General features: G+C 34.9%; 1 protein-coding gene across 1 annotated transcript in view; it reads left to right on the top strand.

Annotated features, from left to right (window-relative positions):
• OTOGL (otogelin like) overlaps nucleotides 1–20,894 on the top strand; it is a 164,975-nt gene that overhangs the window by 86,427 nt on the left and 57,654 nt on the right. The window contains exons 27-33 of the mRNA XM_025402598.1: nucleotides 4,683–4,832; nucleotides 7,333–7,452; nucleotides 10,149–10,265; nucleotides 13,457–13,613; nucleotides 14,283–14,309; nucleotides 18,552–18,719; nucleotides 20,403–20,681. Of these exons, the coding sequence (XP_025258383.1) occupies nucleotides 4,683–4,832; nucleotides 7,333–7,452; nucleotides 10,149–10,265; nucleotides 13,457–13,613; nucleotides 14,283–14,309; nucleotides 18,552–18,719; nucleotides 20,403–20,681 (1,018 nt within the window). The remainder of the gene's footprint in view (nucleotides 1–4,682; nucleotides 4,833–7,332; nucleotides 7,453–10,148; nucleotides 10,266–13,456; nucleotides 13,614–14,282; nucleotides 14,310–18,551; nucleotides 18,720–20,402; nucleotides 20,682–20,894) is intronic.

Consider the following 20,894-nt stretch of genomic DNA (forward strand, 5'->3'; position numbering starts at 1 on the left):
CAGTAGTAACTTGGAGCCTCTGTTCCATCACCTGCCTGCTCTATAACTTTGGGCAGGTTTACTTAACCTCTCCAAGCTGCAGCTTTTCCATCTGTAAATTTGGGAAGATTTTAGAACCTACTTCTTTAGTTTGTGTGAGGATTGAAATGAAAGTATAAATTGATGGATTTGAAATGATTCTTCTTATTTCCTTTACCCTCCCTATTGTTGAAGGCTCAGAAGACATGCTGTGGAGGAAATGATTTGCACTGAGTCTTAAAGGATGATTAGGCATTAGCCAGGTGAAGAGAGGGAGTAGGGTGGCAATCAGTACAGACGAATAAACCCACTCAGTAGAGCAGAGCTGAGAGATGGAATGGCATGTTTGGATAACTGCAGGTGGTTTAGATTGGTGGAAGCACAACATATGAGACAGTGGATGGAGGGAGTGGCAAAGAGACTCAGGGAGGAGTGTTCTGATCAGCTGTCATTCAGGGAGCATGGGGTAAAGGCAATAGATGAGGGGGCTGAGTCCAGACTGTGGAGGCTCTTGAATGGTGCAAGATATTTGAACCTCATTGCATAGGCAAGAAATTTTAGAGTTGGAAAGTACATGATTTGACAAATGGGCTTTAAAAACTGACCTCTATTCTGAGATGTTTAGAACAGTGTTTCTCTCAGTTTGGTCTGCCAATATTCATTAAAATCATCTGGAATTTTTTCTTGTAAGTGCTGGTTTTTGGTCTGACTTCAGTAATTGGAATGGCTGTTGCTGAAAACAAAATTGACATTTTCAGTGGTACCTGAAATTCTTGTGCACACTAAAGTTTGAGAACAATTACCTTAAAACATAACTATGTTTCAGTCAGAAACATTGAAACTAACTGGGCAGCAATCAACCTTTGGGCAAAACAGAGTTTCTACAATCATGTTGACATGTTTTTAAAGTAATTACAGCGGTTTGTCGTAACCACCAACCAGATATTCATCTATTGGTGAAGGTTATTTCTAAGAAAAAGGATGTTAAAAAATAAACAAGAGAAAATAGTAAATGCTCTTATAAAGACAGTTTGACACATCTTTGAAGTGGTGATTGCAACTCCACATAACTTTCAACTTCCAATTTTCACTTGTATGTAGGTGTTAATGAGTGTCCTTTATATAAATTGTATGACATAAGATTAAGAAAAGTCATAAAAACAGTTTGACCCTAAAGAAATCCCCTGCAATATTTTTTTTCTCAAACATCGAAAGTGAAAAATAAGCACTATTTATTTTATGGTAGATGGACCACCCATTCAAGGGAAGAACAAAAAATCACCTCTGTAATTTTATTATTTTATTTTATTTTATTTTATTTTTTTGAGACGGAGTCTTGCTCTGTTGCCCAGGCTGGAGTGCAGCAGCGTGATCTCGGCTCACTGCAAGCTCCGCCTCCCAGGTTCACGCCGTTCTCCTGCCTCAGCCTCCTGAGTAGCTGGGACTACAGGTGCCCGCCACCTTGCCCAGCTAATTTTTTGTGTATTTAGTAGAGACTGGGTTTCACTGTGTTAGCCAGGATGGTCTCGATCTCCTGACCTCGTTATCTGCCCGCCTCGGCCTCCCAAAGTGCTGGGATTACAGGCGTGAGCCCCCATGCCCGGCCCACCTCTGTTATTTTTATACGTAAATGTACAATTCTAATTTTATCAAATGTATAAGATATAACTATTTTATTAATTTATTTAAGCTGTACTTTAAATATTTTAATTCTCCATATTTCTAACATATCTTGCTAACATCACTAGAGTTTGTTTAAAGTGCTCTAATTCTCATCTGAAGTGGAGATCTCTATTTTGGACAATTCATAATACCACACTGTTCTAATGAACAGCATTATTTATGAATCTGAAAAGTAAGGCGTATGGCAACTCCCTTTGACCACAGAGGATTTTCTTGTAGTAAACTGCCCTATCTAATGAAAATGAAGGATTTTATGTCTAAAGACAAATAGAAAAGATGTGCTTTTGTATCAGGATAACTGATGCAAAACCAAACTGAGCAAAAGAGAAACAAATCAAAGACAAGCAAGATGATAGAAAGATACTAAAGAGTGCAGTGAAAACAATAGAATTAGTTTCTGGTGGCAGAGACCCACTTGCGGGTAGGGCAAGCTACGCAATTTGTTCAAAACAGGTAAAATGTTTCATTTTCTTGTTTTGTGTTCTGTCTTGATGTGTCGTGGTGTTTTTTTTTTTTTTTTAAATCATCATTTAATGCCATGCTCACTCAAGCATAGGGATAGTCCTGGGGTGAGTGCACACCACACACCCTGTCAGTGCTGAGGGCCTTCCTTGCCTCATAACTCTAAGTTGGCATTTGGGTATGCATGCCTAAGTCCAACTCATCCTGCCTCTGTGTTGCAAGTACAGCGTAGCAGTGGTCTCTGGGTGGCTGCAGAGAAGCAGGCATCTGAGAATCAATCCCAGGGAGGTTGGGCAGACAGCAGGAGATGTGAGCCAAGGCTTCAAAGCCCAGACACGTGATTCTTTGTCTCACTGACCTTCACTGACAAAACACGGATTCACACGTAAAATCAGAATTTCAAGACGGCAATTACAGAGCATTAAAGCCCAAGTGGTGGCCCACATCTGAGCAAGGGACTGTCCTTGCTCAGAAGAGCATTGCGCTGTCTAAATGCCTACCAATCTGGCTCATCTTGAGGATGAAATTTCTAGTGGGGCAATCAGGGGAGGCCTCTCAGAGGAGGGAGCATATGGGTCACAACTGATGGGAATGAGGCCATTACGCTAAGATCTGGAGAACAGAGTTCCTAGCAGGAGGAACACCAAACACACAGGACTTGAGATGGGTAAAAGCTTAGGTAAATTTGAAGAACAGAAAGACAGCCAGCATAGCTGAAGCTTAGTCAGTGAGGGTGGGGATTGGGAAGTGGAAGGAAATGAGATCAGAGAGAGCCAATCAACAACACATATGGTTATATACAATATATACTGTTCTATACAATATACCGTGCACCTATTTTAAGTATGACCTTGGGCTAGGAGACTGAAAACTCCTTATGGATGTGACTAAATTTATTTCATTTTCCCTTTGAAATATTTATTAAAAAGTCTATTGTAGTGTAGTATTTTCAAACTATGCTTTTGTTATTACTTGAAGGAGAAAAGTAACCAAAGAATTTCATATCTCCTTCACAATTTTTCTTTTGCTTCTGGCTAAATTTGTCTTACTTACTTTGATGTTAACTGTCCATTTTTGAAGTTATTATATGAGTTAATTTCAAGGTCAGATTCAAATCAATATAGCCATGTGTTGCCCTTGCTTAATAAAGAATATTGTATATTCCTACTTTACAATAAAAGTTCTCTAACATTTCCCGATATGTTCCATCTCTCATTTCTCTCTGCTTTATCCTTTCTGCTGCATAAATTATCTTCTTTTAATATACAACCATGGTCTGATGCTTCCCTGTTTGAAAGTTTTTATTGACTACATTTTGCACATGTGATAATTACTCTGGATAACTTGGTTGCAAAGGTCTCAGGCTATGATCCATCATGTAATTCATGCTCTAGCCTTTTGGTACTCTCCTTAGTTCTGAATAAATCTTTGACTTTCTTGTCCCTAAGTCTTGATTCAAGCCATTTCTTTTCTTTGGAAGGATTTCTTCTCCATTCTTATTCTCAACCCCCTATACCTTGCTGTGCATATCCTCTTGCAGATCAGTTCACACCCACCCCTTGCAAGAAGCCTTCTGGAATCCCTTTAATGGTAATTCACCCCTTCCCACCCTGCTACACACATACAGTAGTTCCTCCTTGTCCATGAGGGTTAGGTCCCAAGCCCTCCAGTGGATGCCTGAAACCGTAGAGAGTAGCAGACCCAATTGCCAGCAATCAGAACACGTTTCTGTTCATGCCATTTACCCACAAATTTAATGCCTTTTCCATCTTAACTAAGCACTTACTATGCACTGTGGCTGTCAGTTTTACAGTTTAATGTGCAGCAGCAAAACTAGCTGAATTTCTTTTCCCTTCTTCACAATTTCACAGATAGAAGATTTATTCTTACTATAGATCTTAGCAACTGCAGCATACAAATTTTTTTCTTTCTTGTTAAGTTGAGAACTTTCTCTTTTTCACTTAAGGGAAGTACTTCACAGCTTCTTTTTGCCTGAATTGGGAAGGCAATGTCTCCTACCAAGCTTAATGATTCTGATTTTCAATACATTTTTAATAAAGTCAGTAGACTATTTGCATGCTATCATCAGCTACTCAGAAACATGAGCAGGACCAAATTTCTCTCTTTTGCAGGCAAGGCCATACCTTTTTTAGTTCTGTCATATTTATTCATCACAGATGTAAAATTTCTGATTTGGTGGGGATATCACTTAATGTCTTCTGTGTCCATTCCCTTGTTTTGCTCTTCCCCATATGTAACTGAAATATCTTTTCCCTTTGTCCATTTATCCATGTGGGGTCCATCTGCTAGTTTGTGTCTGGTAATCAATATTTATGTTTTTACGTATTTTGTGCAATTGTTTTGTCTTTTCTTACAGAATTCAGAAAAGGCATGACCAAGCAACAATATTAGCACATAGATAGTTGTTGGTAAATATTAACTAAGCTAATTTGATATATTTTGGTTAGAGAACCTAGTACTCACTTTATTTCTTCTCTTTTCTTTTTTTTTTTTTTAAGAAACGATCAGGTTTTTTCCTGGAAAACAAACCTACCTACCAGCTTTGGAAGGCTGGTTACTATATAGTAGTATACTTTCCAGAGAAAGATATCACTATTCTTTGGGACAGGAAGACAACTATTCATATCAAAGTTGGGCCACAGTGGAAGGTAGGTCAACCTAAGCTCCTAGTGAGATGTAATGAATAAAATCACATTTATTTTTTGATATTTGATGAAAATAAAATAATTAATGTTTTCCTTTAAGAACTAGGTTATATTTTCAGAATTACTAACTCATACCCTTGTGAAGAACTTTACCAACTATGTACACTGTTTGTGTACAGTTCTTTTTGACTTTAACCTTGCAGTATCCACTTTTCCAAGATTACTTAAGCCAGCTTTCTTCTCTTTTTCTTCAGCTTAACTATGTGATTTGTTCATAGTGCAATTAGATTCAGTTCTTACAGTCTGCATTCCATGTTTTCCTCCACATTCTGGATTTTTGTTTTTAAGTTTACATGCAGTAAAATTTTTTAAAAATGTAAATAAAAGTTACTTTTATTGTATCCAGGTCTATGGATTTTGATAAATGCATTGTATTAGTCCATTATAAAGAACTAGCTGACACTGGGTAATTTATAAAGAAAAGAGGTTTAATTGACTCATAGTTCTGCATGGCTGGGAAGGCTTCAGGGAACTTACAATCATTGTGGAAGGCAAAGGGGAAGCAACCACCTTCTTCAAAAGGTGGCCCAAAAGACAGAAAGAGTGAGGGGGAAATGCCACACTTTTAAACCATCAGGTCTCATGAGAACTCCCTCACTATCACAAGAACAGCTTGGGAGAAACCACCGCCATGATTCAATCACCTCTCACCAGGTCCTTCCCTCAACATATGGGGATTGTAATTCGAGATGAGATTTGGGTGGGGACACAGAGCCAAACCATATTATGCATGGAGCCTTGTATCTGTCACAACATTTCTACGTAGAACATACCTGTCAACCTCCAAATATACTTCTTATTGCTTCTCTATTGTCAACCCCAACATTTGCCTCCTAACCTCAGACAACCACTGATTGTATTTTCCACTGCAATAGTTTTGCCTTTCTCAGATATCATATACATGGAATTGTACAATCTGTAGTCTTCTGGGTCTGGCTTCTTTGACTTGACAAAGTATATTTAAGATTCATATAAATTGTTATGTGAATTCTATACTGTTGAGTAGTATTCTGTTGTGTGGATGTACCATACAATTTATTTATTCATTCATGGTTGAATATCCAATCTGAGTTATTTATAATTTTTGTCAATTTATATTTTAAATTATTTTATATACTATTGCCTGCTAAATATTTTTATTAAATATTGTTAAGTAGTTTACTATTTAAAATATTTCAAATTTGATAAAATATTTTGAATATTTATTTGAATATTTTGAATTCATATTTTAAAGTTTTTTGCAAAAACATTGATGTATTTTTTTTAAATCTAGTTTACCTGAAATTGAGACTGAGACTCATGGATATAATTTTTGTCAAATTAAAGAAAATTGGAATAGCAACAGTATCTTCTCAAAAATACAGAAAAGATACCTTTTTTAAAAAAGATTTTAATATGTTATAAAATATGATTGTATATTGAAGTTATAGTCTTTCAGTCTTAAGGAGGATAAAGCCCAAAGATCTATTCCTAGGTTTGTTGGCATCTTGAATTTCTTTGATGAACCGAAATAACCTTCAGTCATTGCTGTTTTTCTTCAACAAATATTCACTGCCATTATTCATCCAATATCCTTGTTTCCAATAAGAATAACAATATATTTTACTACTAGATGAAGCAGGAGACAGGAGGAGAACTTGCAGTGATTTTCTAAAAGCAGTAGAACTACTCCTTAAAACCTTGAATTTAAAGATGCTGAATGCTGTCTTCAATATTGAAGAATAGAATCCATCCCTTAATGGTGAAGTAGGCTGCGTGTGTCTCTGGCAAAGCAGACAACAACCATAGAATTACATCTGCCATAGCCACTTATTACCATGAGACCTCTGCTTTCTGAAATTACATCTGTTCAAAGATAGTGGCCATTACTAACAGTAGTTATCCTAAAGCTGAGGCATCAGGAAGGGGGCTGTGGAAAAACAAATGGTTAACTTGTATGTAGGCAAATCAGGTAGGCAATATGATATATTTCAACAAGCAGTGAATATATCTACCATTCTTCATCCTATATCCTTGTTTCCACCAAGGATGGGAATATATGTAATTATGAATTTTATATATATATATACACACACACACACATATGAATTCTGTATATACACACATGTACATTTGCATACACATACACTCTCATATGTACTGTCTTGTTTGAATTATACTTTTCCAAGTTATTTATGTCATTAGTTGTATTAATGCCAAGACACTGGTAAGTGTGGATAAACAGGACTTGAAATTGGGTAAAATATTTTTGCAAGTTTAAAATAATCACTAAATATAATTAAATTGGTATGAGAAAATCCACTTCTTCAAGTTAATTTTTTAAAATGATTGCTGTGAAAATTCTTAAATGTATATTTGAAATATCTCAAAAGTTTTAATGAACATGAGTCTTTAATGTTAAAGTGAATATAGAATATTTCCTGGTGATTTTCTCTTACTTTAGAACAAGCTATCAGGATTGTGTGGAAACTTTGACAAATGCACTTCAAATGACATGACCACATCTAATAACTTGGAAGTGAGAAATGCTCAGGTATTTGGAGATAGTTGGGCATTAGGACAGGTAAGTTACAGAAATGTACTTTAGAAGTCAACAGAAATTTTTAAGAATATTTTTTCACTAGAACATTTTATTCTTATTTAGGTAATATTATTTTACATACTATTTTCATAGTAATTTATAGCTGATAAATGTTCATATTTATCTTCTCATGTAATTTTTCTGATTACCTTATATAAAGGATGTTTTCTCCTTATTATAGATGAAGAAATTGAGGCTCAGGGAGGTTAAATGACTTGTCTAATATTATATGGCTAGAAAGTAGCAGAGGTGACATGCAAATTCATCTCTTCTCCCTCATGTTTTCCTCACCATAGCAAAATGCCTTATCAATGTATCTGCATTTTGAAGATGGTGGAACTTTTGCCAGTTCAAAGCAATAAATAAATGAAGACAGAATTTCTTAACAGCCATGTTACTGTATTATATGAAATAAAGGGGGATGTGTGTGTATGTGTGTGGGTGGGTGGATTGTGGTCAACTACCTTTGGCAGCAGTTGGATAAATTAACTTTTACATATTTTTCTTTCAAAGGGTTTCTTGAGGCATTATAAGCCTATAAAGGAGGGACATGTTTGAAGGATTTTCCAAACTTACTGACATAATCTATATTTTTATTTATTGGTTCTCAAGGAAGTAGTGTTATATGAAACACATTTTGAAAAATTCTGAACTCAGAAAACAGTCAAATTGGAAATCGGTTCTATTCTTTCTTCTACTTTCTTTTTTAGCCTGTTGTTCTTTTTAACTGATAGCGGTGTTTGAAACCACAATTTCCTGATTGATTGCCATTTGGTTAGTTACTTCTCTACTTTGCCTAGTTTACTAATATGTCTAAATCTCTTTAAAGAATAAAGAGGGGATGGGGTAGAACATTTATTTCAGTCAGTAATATTTGAGTGTGGTCTAAGCTTAAGAGTACAAAAGTGTACCTTTTAATACCTAAAATATCTACTATATTGAGAGAGACAAAATCCTTTTAACTGTGGCTATCTTATATCTTGTTACCTTTAGAAGTTTTTGAAAAAAATTGTTTTACATTTTTGTATCTGCAAATAAATTAAGAAGTAACTATTTGTAATGGTACTTAAATATTGGGAGTAGTCAAATAATTTTAAACCCCCTCAAAATAAGTTTTTTATTCACACCTGATAGACAAAGCTAAAACTCAGGTCATTTAAAAAAAATTCACTATTTTTATTTAGCACTTAATATTTTCCATTACATACAGACACATAATATGGATAAATCACAGTCTCTGCCTTTAAGGAATTTAGAGTCTAGAGGTGGAAAATTTAGAGGTTAAAAAATTAACAGTCAGAACATAGTAAAGTAGTTGCTTTGATAGAAGTGCACACAAAATGGGGATTGTGATGGTCCAAGAAAGGTTTCTGGAGAAGGTACCCTGGAGGTGAATCTTACAAGATTTATAGGAGCCAAGAAAGTGAAATTTATCGGAAAGAATTTAACAGGGAAAGGAGGGAGCAGCCACCTAGAAGGCGTCAAGAGGCTGGATAGAGTATGGTGCCCAAAGTGAATTTCAGGAAGTTAATTTTGGTTGTGGTGTAGGCTGAAGTGCAAAGTATAGATCTGTAAGATACAAGGGCCAAGAGGCTCTTATAATCCAGCTAGAAATATTAAGTCAGTAGAGATTTAGAAAACTGTACAAATTTGGGAAACATTAATGATAAAAATCATCAGCATCTGCTGAAAGACTGTATTATGAAGGATGAATTTCGAGGTTTCAAGAAGGTCTCCTACTTTCCTGGCTTCCTGGGTGGATGCTGGTGTTCCTCCCTGAGGCAGGGCAAAGAGGAGGAAATGAATGTAGATAGTCGGGGAAGGACAATGGTATAGAGGTAGGGATGGTTAGGACCTGCTGAGAGAGAAGTGACAGAGATATTTAGGTGGAAATGTTTAGTTCTGAAATTCAGGAAGGAGATGTGGGATGGACATAGGGATTGGCAGTTACTAGTATATTCAGAACGTTAAAGCCAGGACACATGTACCGAATGAGGAAAATAGAGATTTGAGAATTAAGCTTTGCAAAGAAAGCAGGGAGAAAGAGATTAGGGAACAGCAGCCAATGTAGCAAGAGGAAATCCAGCAGAAAATTGTGTCACCAAAGCCAAATGAGGAGAGACATTTAAGAAGGGTAAAGTATTAAATAGAATCAAAAGCAGCAAAAGTCAAGCAAAATGGAAGACTGAAAAATTGCCTTTATATTTAGCAATAAAGAGGTCATGGATGACCTTTTTCAGGGCAGTTTCAGGGGAGTGGATTAGGAGAGGAAGAGGCCAAATTGCTGTATGTATGGGAATTGAGTCTGCAGAGATTTGAGTACATATAACCTCTCAGATGATTTGTGACAGAAATAAAGAAGATGAAAATGAAAGAAACAGGTCATGCTCATGTAATTTTTTAAGTCATGCAAATGCTGTGTTTAAGATAATTTAAAAATCATTTATCACCACTCTATCTCTAATATTGCCATGATTTTAATATTCTTTTTAGTTGCTTTCAAAAATAATATATGCAATTAACATTGAATTGGATGTGAGCAGGTGCTTTATGCAAATCCTAGCTAAAAGGATGAGAATATAGTAGGTGCAATTGTAATGAGTGAAGTCGGATAGGTTACTCTGCTTGAGAAATTATCCCTTGAAAAACTTCTTCTCTCTCTTATATTTTTTCAACAGTGTGAAAATCCAGATGAAACCATTAAACCCTGTGAGGCACATCAAAACAAATTTCCTTATGCCAAGAAAGAATGCTCCATTTTGTACAGCGATGTTTTTGCTTCTTGTCGCAATGTGGTAAATGAATACTTTAATGAACTCTCAAGTTTAAAGATGTTCTACTGTGTCTATAATACTGAGGTGAACATGACACATAACTGGGTGACCCACTGGCTTTTTAGATGTACCACCTAACTATTGTTAGGGGGACTTATGTGTTAGTTTGTTTTTCTGTACAACTGGCACATTTAGTTGATTTATTTTCTCCCTTACTCCATCTAATTTAACAGTGTACCTTTGTGCATATTTGTAATAATTTGTTCTAGTTTATGGAACATTATTTACATACATCATTTTATGATTAACAGCATAAATGTTTACTTTTCTTTAGAGAACATTGTCAAATGGGCATTCTCAACTCAAAGTACAGTTTAAAAGTATTGCTTGTAGCACATTTGAAATGGTTTTAGAAGCACATCCCAAGATGGAATGTAACTTATATAGAAATTTCACTTTCAAAACTCCTTCCTAGCATGATTATTTTAGGTCCCAATAGAAGTGTAAGCAATACTTCAATGTATTGGTAAAAAATAGGTAATATAATATTTCTGCTGCATACAAAGCTATGTTAGTGGTCTTGAGGGAAGTCACTTGCATGACTGTTTGACTTGTGAGCTAAGATGGTTGTTTTTCTCTTGGAATGCCATTCTATTTCAAAGAACAAATGATATGTGGTTATTCAGACAGTCAGACAGGGATATTTGGCAGATATTTTCCTTCCTTCCTTCCTTCCTTCCTTCCTTCCTTCCTTCCTTCCTTCCTTCCTTCCTTCCTTCCTTCCTTCCTTCCTTCCTTCCCTCTCTCCTTCCTTCCTTCCTTCCTTTCTTCCTTCCTTCATTCCTTCTTTCTTTTTCTGATGGAGTCTTGCTCTGTCATCCAGGCTGGAGTGCAGTAGCATGATCTTGACTCACTACAACCTCTGCCTCCTGGGTTCAAGCGATTCTCCTGCCTCAGCCTCCCAAGTAGCTGGGATTATAGATGTGTGCCACCATGCTCAGCTAATTTTTGTATTTTTAGTAGAGGCGGGGTCTCATCATGTTGGCCAGGCTGGTCTGGAACTCCTGACCTCAGATGATCTGCCCACCTCTGCCTCCCAAAAGACTGGGATTACAGGCATGAGCCATTGCGCCTGGCAGATATTTTCTTGAAATGTGTGAAATGAGTCTGTGGCTTTAAGGAAACACCTGATGGTGTCTGTTGTCTTTGATAAAATTTACTTTCAAGGAAAATTAGAGTTTTGTAAAAGTTAGATCCACCCCTGCTAGCTTATAAGGTTTTTGATACTTAATGAGTTTTTTGATGATCTAGATGATGATATTAACAAACGTGACTTGTAGCTATTGTATATAATCAAATGCATCAACATTTTGAAGATATGCACGGGTCCATAAATTTTCCACATGACCAATGCATGATGTTACAAAATCATGCAAAAGTAAAAGATCCATTCAAAGGGCAAAATACAAAAATAATTTTAACATAGCAAAGTTAAAGTTTATTGATGTGGTTTTAGATTTCACATTGCAATGGCCTTTTTGAAAATGATATTTTTTTGAGTTTTGATATAGTGTCAAAGAATATCACAATTACCTGAAAAAGATATTAAAGTACTCCTTTGTTTCCAACTAAATATATGTGTGGAACTGAATTTTCTTCATCTACTTCAACGCAAACCCAAACAAGACAAAAACATTATGATAGACCAGATGAAGAAGCAGATATGAGAATCCAGCTGTGTGCTATTAAGCCACACATTAAAGAGATTTGCAAAAATGTAAAACAGTGCACTCTTTTCACTATTTCTCGGCATGTATAAGCATTTTTCACTAAAACCATGTTATTCATGTAAACATATAATGTCTATTGTTATTTTTAAATGTCTCATTTTTAATGTCTAATAGAGTAAATATTGGTAGATATAATCCCATAAACAAAATCTCCTTGGGGATCTCGGTGATTTTTTTAAGAGTGTAAAGGGATTCTGAGACAGAAAAGTTTGAGGGCTGCCGTATTAGAGCCACATAGGTAGACTAGAGTCTTGTTTATAGAAAGGGTTGCTTTTGAGACTTTTCATAGTTTCCAAGGATCACACCTGCTTGACAAGAAATATTGTGTCAAGTCTGGAGTCCTGAACCACGGAGCCTGCTGGTTCTTTTTCACTTGAAAAGAAAAGTTAACCCATGAACTGACCTAAAAAATAAAATACAGCTCAGTGACAGCAAACTGTGCTTCTTTTTCTTTTCTTTTCTTTCTTTTTTTATTTTTTTTTTGAGATGGTGTGGCCAGTGACTTGATGTCGGCTCATTATAACCACCTTTTGGGTTCAAGCGGTTCTCCTGCCTCAGTCTCCCACAGGACGTGCCACCGTGCTCAGCTAATTTTTGTATTTTTAATAGAGACAGGGTTTTGCCATGTTGGCCAGGGTTGTCTCGAACTCCTGATCTCAAGTGATCCACCTGCTTCGGTCTCCCAAAGTGCAGGGATTACTGGCATGAGCTACAGCTCCTAGCCCCTTGGTTTTGTTTTGTTTTGTTTTGTTTTGTTTTTGAGACAGAGTCTCGCTCTGTCGCTCAGGGTGGAGTGCAATAGTGCAAGGGCGCGATCTCGGCTCAGTGCAACTTCCGCCTCCCGAGTTCAACGGATTCTCCTGCCTCAGCTTCCTGAGTCTCTTGCTCCTTTTTTAATGCATTGTCAGTATATTAAATTTTGTCATCTACTTAAATATAATGCAAATAAAATAAATAAATTAAGTAAATAGAATAAGTTGTTTTTAAAGATTGCTATTACCATTAATAGCCATTAGGATGTTGCATAAGCGGGGGCAAAAAAGAAAGGAAAGAAGGAAGAAAGATACAAAATTATATAAGATTACAATTGGAAGCAGAAGATGCCCTTATTTTAACGCCATGTGATTACGTCAGTAATGAAAGAAGCTTCCAAAAATGAATCTGTTATATTGCCAATGTTGAAGTTTTATGTATTTATTAATCTTATTATTTCCTTTGCTAGTTCTTTGATGTGACATTTTCCTAATACATTTTTTTCTCCTTTGGGCAATAAAGAAGTTTGAAATAAAGAGAACTCTCTAGGTGGCAGTGTTAAGCTGATAATATGAAACTTTGAAAACACATAATCTTCTTTTAGAGGGTTGACTTTAAATCATAATCAGTATCTATTAAAATTAAGTAATCTTTCACCTCATGTTTCAGATTGATGTTACTTCTTTTGCCAAAAATTGCCATGAGGATACATGTAACTGTAATCTTGGTGGGGACTGTGAGTGTCTGTGCACTAGTATAGCCGCGTATGCATACAAGTGTTGTCAGGAAGGAATATCAATTCATTGGAGATCATCTACTGTTTGTTGTGAGTACCCTACTTAGAACATCATTATGTAGAGAACTGATAAATAAATACATATTAATTGTTGATTTATCTTAGAAATAATGCCAGGAAACTCATGGAAATAGAATTAAATTAAAATGATGAAATTTTATATTCCTTTGACAGTCATAAATTATAGAATACCGAAAGGACTTATAAAAAGAAATTGTGAGATAATATTTTGTTCTGTGTTTGATTGCTGTCATTGCACCATTTGAAATATAAATTATTTAAATACCATCCTTAGAGAAATTGTTTATGACTTTATTTCTTTTATGCCTATGAAGTTTCATTGTTCTGATGATAAACATATTTTTAAAAAATCACCTTGAATTTGCTTCCAGATTTGACTCTTTAAACTTTTAATTTACTTGTGTAGGTGGTAAGACATCTGAACAAACTTACAATTTGAACACTTTTGGTTGAGATTTCTAAATTGGCAGATATATTTTCCTATTTTAAAACAATTATATGAAATTTAATTACAGCACATCAATTAAAGAATGTTCTTTGCTCAGAAAAAGTTCCTAAATAATACCATTCTATATTCTTTCACATAGTTATTGATAAATATATAGCCATATCTTGCCCACATTCAGGTGAGTGATTGGCTTCTTAAATAGTTTAATATTTATTCTTTTTTTCTTTTAGCACTTGATTGTGAATACTACAATGAAGGTATGTGACATTCAAATTAAAAATATCACTATAGTATTCTATTAGGTGTATTTTCAGGTTAAAAGTTTTTGAACAACTTATGCTGTGAACAAATTATAAATAGTTCACAACTATATAATGCCATAAAAGTTAAGTTTTAAAATTTTCAAAAATTTCTAAATATTTGTGTTAAGATTTATTTCCTGAAAACTAAAATAGTGTGTAAATTAAGTTCTCAGAATTTAGGAGGCCCTCAGTACAGTTTTGGAATGACATGAATGAATGGATGGGTGAAGTTAGTTAATTTTTTAGATAAAAAGGATGAAAGATCTATAACAAAGGCATACCTTTACCATTATTTATAAATGTAAACATTGTTCAAATGTTTTTTACAATTTTATCTTATTTTTAAATTGAGAAATATAATTGTATATATTTATTGGGTACAATGTAGTGTTTTGATACATGTACACATTGTGGAATGATCAAATCAGGCTAATTAGCAAATCCACCACCTACAATATTTACCATTTCTTTGTGGTGAGAACATTTGAAATTTTTTCTTTTAGCTCTTCATTCCTTAAAAAGCAAGAAATTCTATCATTTGCAACAACATGGATGAACCTAGGGAACATTATGCTAAGTGAAATAAGTCAGGCACAGTGAGACAAATACCATATGATTTCACTTATTTGCGAAATCCAAAAAAGTTGAATTTTTAGAAGTAGAGAATGGAACTGTGGTTACCGGAGGCTAGTGGTGGGGAAGTGGACAGGGAAAGGGCAGATGTTGGTTAAAGGGCACAACGTTTCAGCTAGATGGGAGGAATAAGTTCTGTTATCGATTACACAGTGTGGTGACTACAGTCACATTTTTCTTACGTTGTGGAAATCAAAGAAACAAACTCTAAATGCACTGACATAAGAAATAATGTAAGGAATTTAATTTGCCATCATTGCAGGCAAAAATCATTCTTTACACATTACCAGAATGAGAACTTATTGATACAATAATAATGAAAATCTCCAGGTCTCAGCAAACATCCAGATTTGCAATAAGAAATCTGAGAGATGCTGCTGTCTAAAACTAAGGTATAGATGTAAGAAGAGACAGAGAATTATGTTTTTAGTGAAAATACTTGAAGATAGCAGAATTGGAGTCTTTTTGCAAAACTATTTAATGAGGAAGGCACAGGCCTCAAAACCTAATTCAGACAAGTAAAGTGATCTAGGGAAGTATCCATTTTGTCAGTAACTGGGCAAACTCTGAATCCATGATGGATGTGTCAGTTAGAATAATAGTTACAGGAAATCTGGGCCAAGCAACCAATCTGAGGCACTTCAGGTGGCTTATTGGAGAAATTTGTCAGCTAGATAATTTCAGAGAAATAGAGATAATGATTAAAAAGAAAATTGGCATTTTTGATTTTAGTTGTATTTGTTACATTTATAGAAGTTTGATAGAGGAGGTAAATTCAACATTAAAAAATATCTGTGGTAGTTAAAGAAAATCTAACTAAAAATATGTCCTGTTCAAGATTGTGAAGAGACTGCCATACACGTACATGCATACACACACACACACACACACACACACACACACACAAACACTCACATCAATCTTTGGATTCCATAATTAAAATGTGATTTATTGCCTATTAACAATAACAGAAGCTTTTGTTGTGTTAACTGCTTTCTCTAGATCCTATAATTTAAACTTCAAAATATGTTATTATTTTATTTTATTATCAGCATTTTGCTATTATCAACACTTTCAGAGGAAATTGAAGCAGAGAGAGATTAAATAGCTTTGCCAAATTCACTTAGCCAAAATGTGGCAAACTGGGATTTGTAAACAATTTGCTTCAGGGCCAGTGAGCATGACCTCCATGCTACATGGCCTACTGTATGGTTAATACATCCTAGTGTAGGGATGATCACCGCACATTGTCATCACAGGTTCTACATAATGTACACAGACAACACTCTGAGGAAATGCTCCAATAACTTCCTCACTCAGAGATTCCTGTCTCACTCAGTTCTGTTATGACAGTCTCCATCTGTGCCTTTGTATTTTCTGGCATTTCTTCTGCAGACTTGTGTACCCAGAAGCAGAATTTTCCATGCATATTGAATCTCTTTACCTCTTGCTACTTGCTACATTTTGCTCTCTGTTAACAAGTCTGCAGTACCTCTAGTGATGGTTCATTCTTCTAGTGTGTTACAGAATCCTTCAAACCTGTTCTTCTAGTTTCATTTGTAATACTGTATTGATAATATCAGAGCATGAACATGGGGCATTTGGCCTTCGTGAGACACTGATTGGCTCAGTGGAGTGGCAGATGAATAAATTTCCTATGATCAGAGTAATAGGGAAAGGCATCAATGTGCCAAGGGGAGTTAGAATTTGTAAAAGCAATGCAACAGTGATAGGCGTTGAAGGGGAATATAAAATTGTGATGATTGTGGAAAGTGATAATGAATAGAAAATGATTTTAAATGGTTATTCTTAATTTGTTTCATCCCAAATAAATTTCACAGCCCTTGTAAATTTACCTAGTCCTTTTTGGGCATTTATAGCTGGCATATTTCTCCCTTTCTTTATTTGTTACATCCCAGACACTATGTAATAACATACTTATAAGATACTTATAATATTTAAAGCACATACATAAATAAATAATTGTGATTCTGTAGGAAGAATTCTAAAAAGTAGTAGAAGAATTCAAAGGTTATTGCTGAGATTATTTCAATAATTCTTAGCACAATGATTCTATATAATATCTTTGTGTTCATTTATACGATTTTTACTAAAAATGTAAAGCTTGCATTTGAAATGCTATTTCTGTAAGTGAGGGAGAACTTCAATTTCCTACTAAAAATTGTTACATGAGTTTTAAGTTCAGAGTAATTTTATTAGATAGGATATGCTCATTTCTGTTTTTAAAGAATCACTGCAGGAAATGATTGCTTTCAGTAGATGGTGGAATTGTACTTCTCCCTGCCTAAAATTAATGATAAGATCAATGACTTTTGTCTCCCAGTTGCTGGCGAAAATAGTCCAGAATCAAGCTACCAATTAACTAAGAGTCAATTCAAAAGCTTTAGGTTTTTATACAAACAGATTTCTCAGATGGCAATTGTCTCTTCGGGTTGCTGTATTAAGGGGCATGTGCAGCAGGGGAGAGGTTTCGTTTTGCTCTCCTTCTCCTTTCTCATTCTTATGTTGAATATTCATAAGGGTGCTTCAAGTCCTCAAGTTGTAATTGTATACACATCTTCTCCATTTTGAATTGCATCTCATTATAATTCACTTATCTTATTATTTGTATATTATTCACATATTTGTACAAATCTACATATTTATACTTTGAAGTATTTTTGCATCTTGGAGGTTTGTGTCACTTTCCTCTTGTCCATGCTAGAAAGTTAGCCATTACCAGGTAGAGACTATTGCTGTAATTTTCTTTGGTCCTCATGTATTTTGGCTTATGGAAAAACACTGCATTTGTAACATTTGTAACTGTGATGGTGAGTCTCCTGCAGCCAGGTTAAGAAAAATTGTCCACTGTTTCTGCTCAGCTCCACCTTGATGTGGGGGCAAAGCTGTTTCAGGTTTCTATCTCTATACAGGGTACCAAAGTCCCTAGTGAAGCTCTTTTCCTCATCGTTTAGAAGGGTCCCCAGCTGCTCAATGTGTCCCAGATGATGGGTCAGTGAGGAGAGTACACCTGAAAATAGTGTATCCTCTCAGTCTTTTTGTTCTTCTCCTGGTCTTTATGGTGGAAATTTTGGTTCTCCTTCCCCTTTCCTAATTGGAAGACTTCTCATCCCTCCAATGCAATTATCCTTTCCCCTTTATTTAGGCCCGATCTTAAGTCCTTAAGGGGAAGAAAGTCTTGCCTTTACATTCTTTGAATCTTTTTTCTCGTTCTTCAGCATGTGCTGAGTTAAATTTGCTTTGAGACAAAAATGAGAGAAGAGGGAAAGTAAAATACACCGAGAGCAGTAAGGTTAAACTTTTATGAAACAACCGATCACATGTATATCAACATTTTACATAACCCACAACACAAACATATACATATACATCATTATGTATATACATCATTATTTTTGAAGAATTTAGTTATTTTATTAGTGATAAATTTCTAATTGCTCAATATTTTTAAGTATTTTGTTATTAAAACATTTCTTTGAAATGACAGATTGAAATTTTAAAAATCTGTGCCAATTTATAATTCTCATATTTGTACTTAACTAGGACTTGGAGAAGGACCATATATGCTGGCAAGCTATGGGCAGAGTGGCCTTGTTCTGGGGGTCAATATGACCAGCAGAAGCGTTTTCTCTTTGCCAAGAAGCAGTGTTCATACCAATTTATTTTTTTATTTTATGATCACTCCAGGCCTTTTCAAAGAGAAGGTATCATGTAAGTATAATTGAAAATAAGAGTTTAGCTTTCCATTTACATTTTAAGATTTAGCCACTCAGTAAATATTAATTGAGAATCTAATATGTTCATGGCATTTTTAAAAAGTGCTCTAAGGGATATGAAATAAAATATAACATTGGCACAAGAGCCAGCTTTCTCTTTTGTATACAAAATCATTTCTTTGTTTATTTATTGGCATATATATGTTAGAATGACAATTGTTTGAGTTTTTGGTGTTAAATAAAATATAGCTAAAATTTTCTTAATATTAGTCACAGAACTTAGTTTGATGTTTTTGAAAAACCATCCACTGATTCTTAACATTTGAAAGGTTTTAATGCCCCCAAAAGTAAAAGTAAATTGTGAATTGATACCAAAGAAGTTCTATAGGAAGAACATAAATCAGAGTGTAGACAGTCATTGTGACAGTCTGTTATTCTATTATCCTTAACTGCCTTGTCTGTCCTGGTTCCTGGACATGTCCTCAGTGCCCTGAACCTAGTCCTACTTTTACTGGTTTGCACCTGCAGGTCTGTACTGATTGTATCCACCTGGCACCTGTTCTGATTGGTGGTAGTTTCCCTTCTGATCCAGTGATGTTCAGTCTACTTGGAACCATGCATGACATGTTGTATCAGCTTAGGAATTTATTTGTTGGATGAATCATCAGACTTAACTTTCGCTTGTTCTGAGAATGCTCACAATTCTCCAGTTAGAATAAATTATTTCTTTCCTGTGAAAAGAACTCTTTTAGTTCTGAAAACACCTATCACCATCAAGTTCTAAATTATGTTGGTTACATTTTTTTCTCATATAAAAATTTATTTTATTATTCTTGGCATCTTTTGGTGCTCAGCAGAACTTAAATTTTACAACATGATAAATGCCTTTGAAACCATATTGAATTTGAGAGAACTCTTCATTTTACAATTTGTAATAACTAATGGTTTTACTAGAAAAAATCCAAATAATGTTTAAGAAAATCAGCCTAAAATCATCTCAATTTAAAAACCTTTATTTCATGAGTTTTACAAATATAAGGTAAATGTTCAGAGCTCTAGCTAAAAAAAGGTGATAATTCTTCAATGCTTTGTAAAGCCCAATTGCCCATTAGCCATTTGATCATCTTTTGGGAAATTGACAATAATGTTGGATAAATAGTACCTTTTTGGTGCAGTAAACTCTCTTTCAAGAACATTTGCTCATTAAAAGAGCCCAGTGATACTGAAATGCAGTTACGTCCCTAAATTGATCTATTTCTCTATTCCCTTTTTTATCATCCAATTTAGCCGTTTGTAGATTTTGTACATTTGTAAATGTTAAAGCTTGCAAACACAAATGTATGTCCAATTAATCATTCAGTTTCTTGTATAAAATTGTACATTCTGGAGTCCTCATTGACATTTATTTTTTCCCCCAGGGACAAATTATTTAAAAGACAGAAGTTACCAAAACTGATTTTTTTTTTCTTTTTAGTGATATCACTGTTATTCACTGAATTTAAAGTACTACTTTTTTTCTTCTTTCAGGCATCTCCTAATTTATTCTGAAATATTAGTGATCAGCCCTATGTTTGGCAATTGTGCAGTAGTATTTTGTTTACTTTGTAAGTACATTTTGTGATACCAATGTTGATGATCTTCCTTCTTCTGAGAATCTACACTGTTCTATGTTTTACAGCATTGGCACTTGTTTCCTTGGAATCTGCTGAAAGGCCAAACTACTTTCTCTATGTCCATGACAGTGATACTCTTAGCTTGGAGCTGTGGGAGGCAAATTCAGCCTTTCATCGGAGAGCAACATTTTTCCACCATCAGGGCCTCTGGATTCCTGGTTACAGTGCATTTGAATTATACAGCAAGAAAGGCTTTTTCATCATATTCACAGGTGCTAGTGTCAAAGCATCAAAATATGATGATTCTGAAGAATTTAAACATTTAAGTAGCTTCAGCATAGAAGGTATGTTTCCTGAGATGTCCAAAAAGAGAACAAATAGGTAATTTATATTAGGCAGAATATTTATGTCTTTAATTTAAAAACCATTCTTACTGTATATAAGCAGATGGTTTTATGACCTTAAGTAAGTCTCTTAACCTCTATACCCCCTAGTTTACTGAACTATAAAATTGGAGAAATAATAATACCCACTTTATAGGGTTATTGTGAGTATTG

This window comes from Theropithecus gelada, chromosome 11, assembly GCF_003255815.1.
Source record: "Theropithecus gelada isolate Dixy chromosome 11, Tgel_1.0, whole genome shotgun sequence".
In the NCBI taxonomy this organism is placed as follows: Eukaryota; Metazoa; Chordata; class Mammalia; order Primates; family Cercopithecidae; genus Theropithecus; species Theropithecus gelada.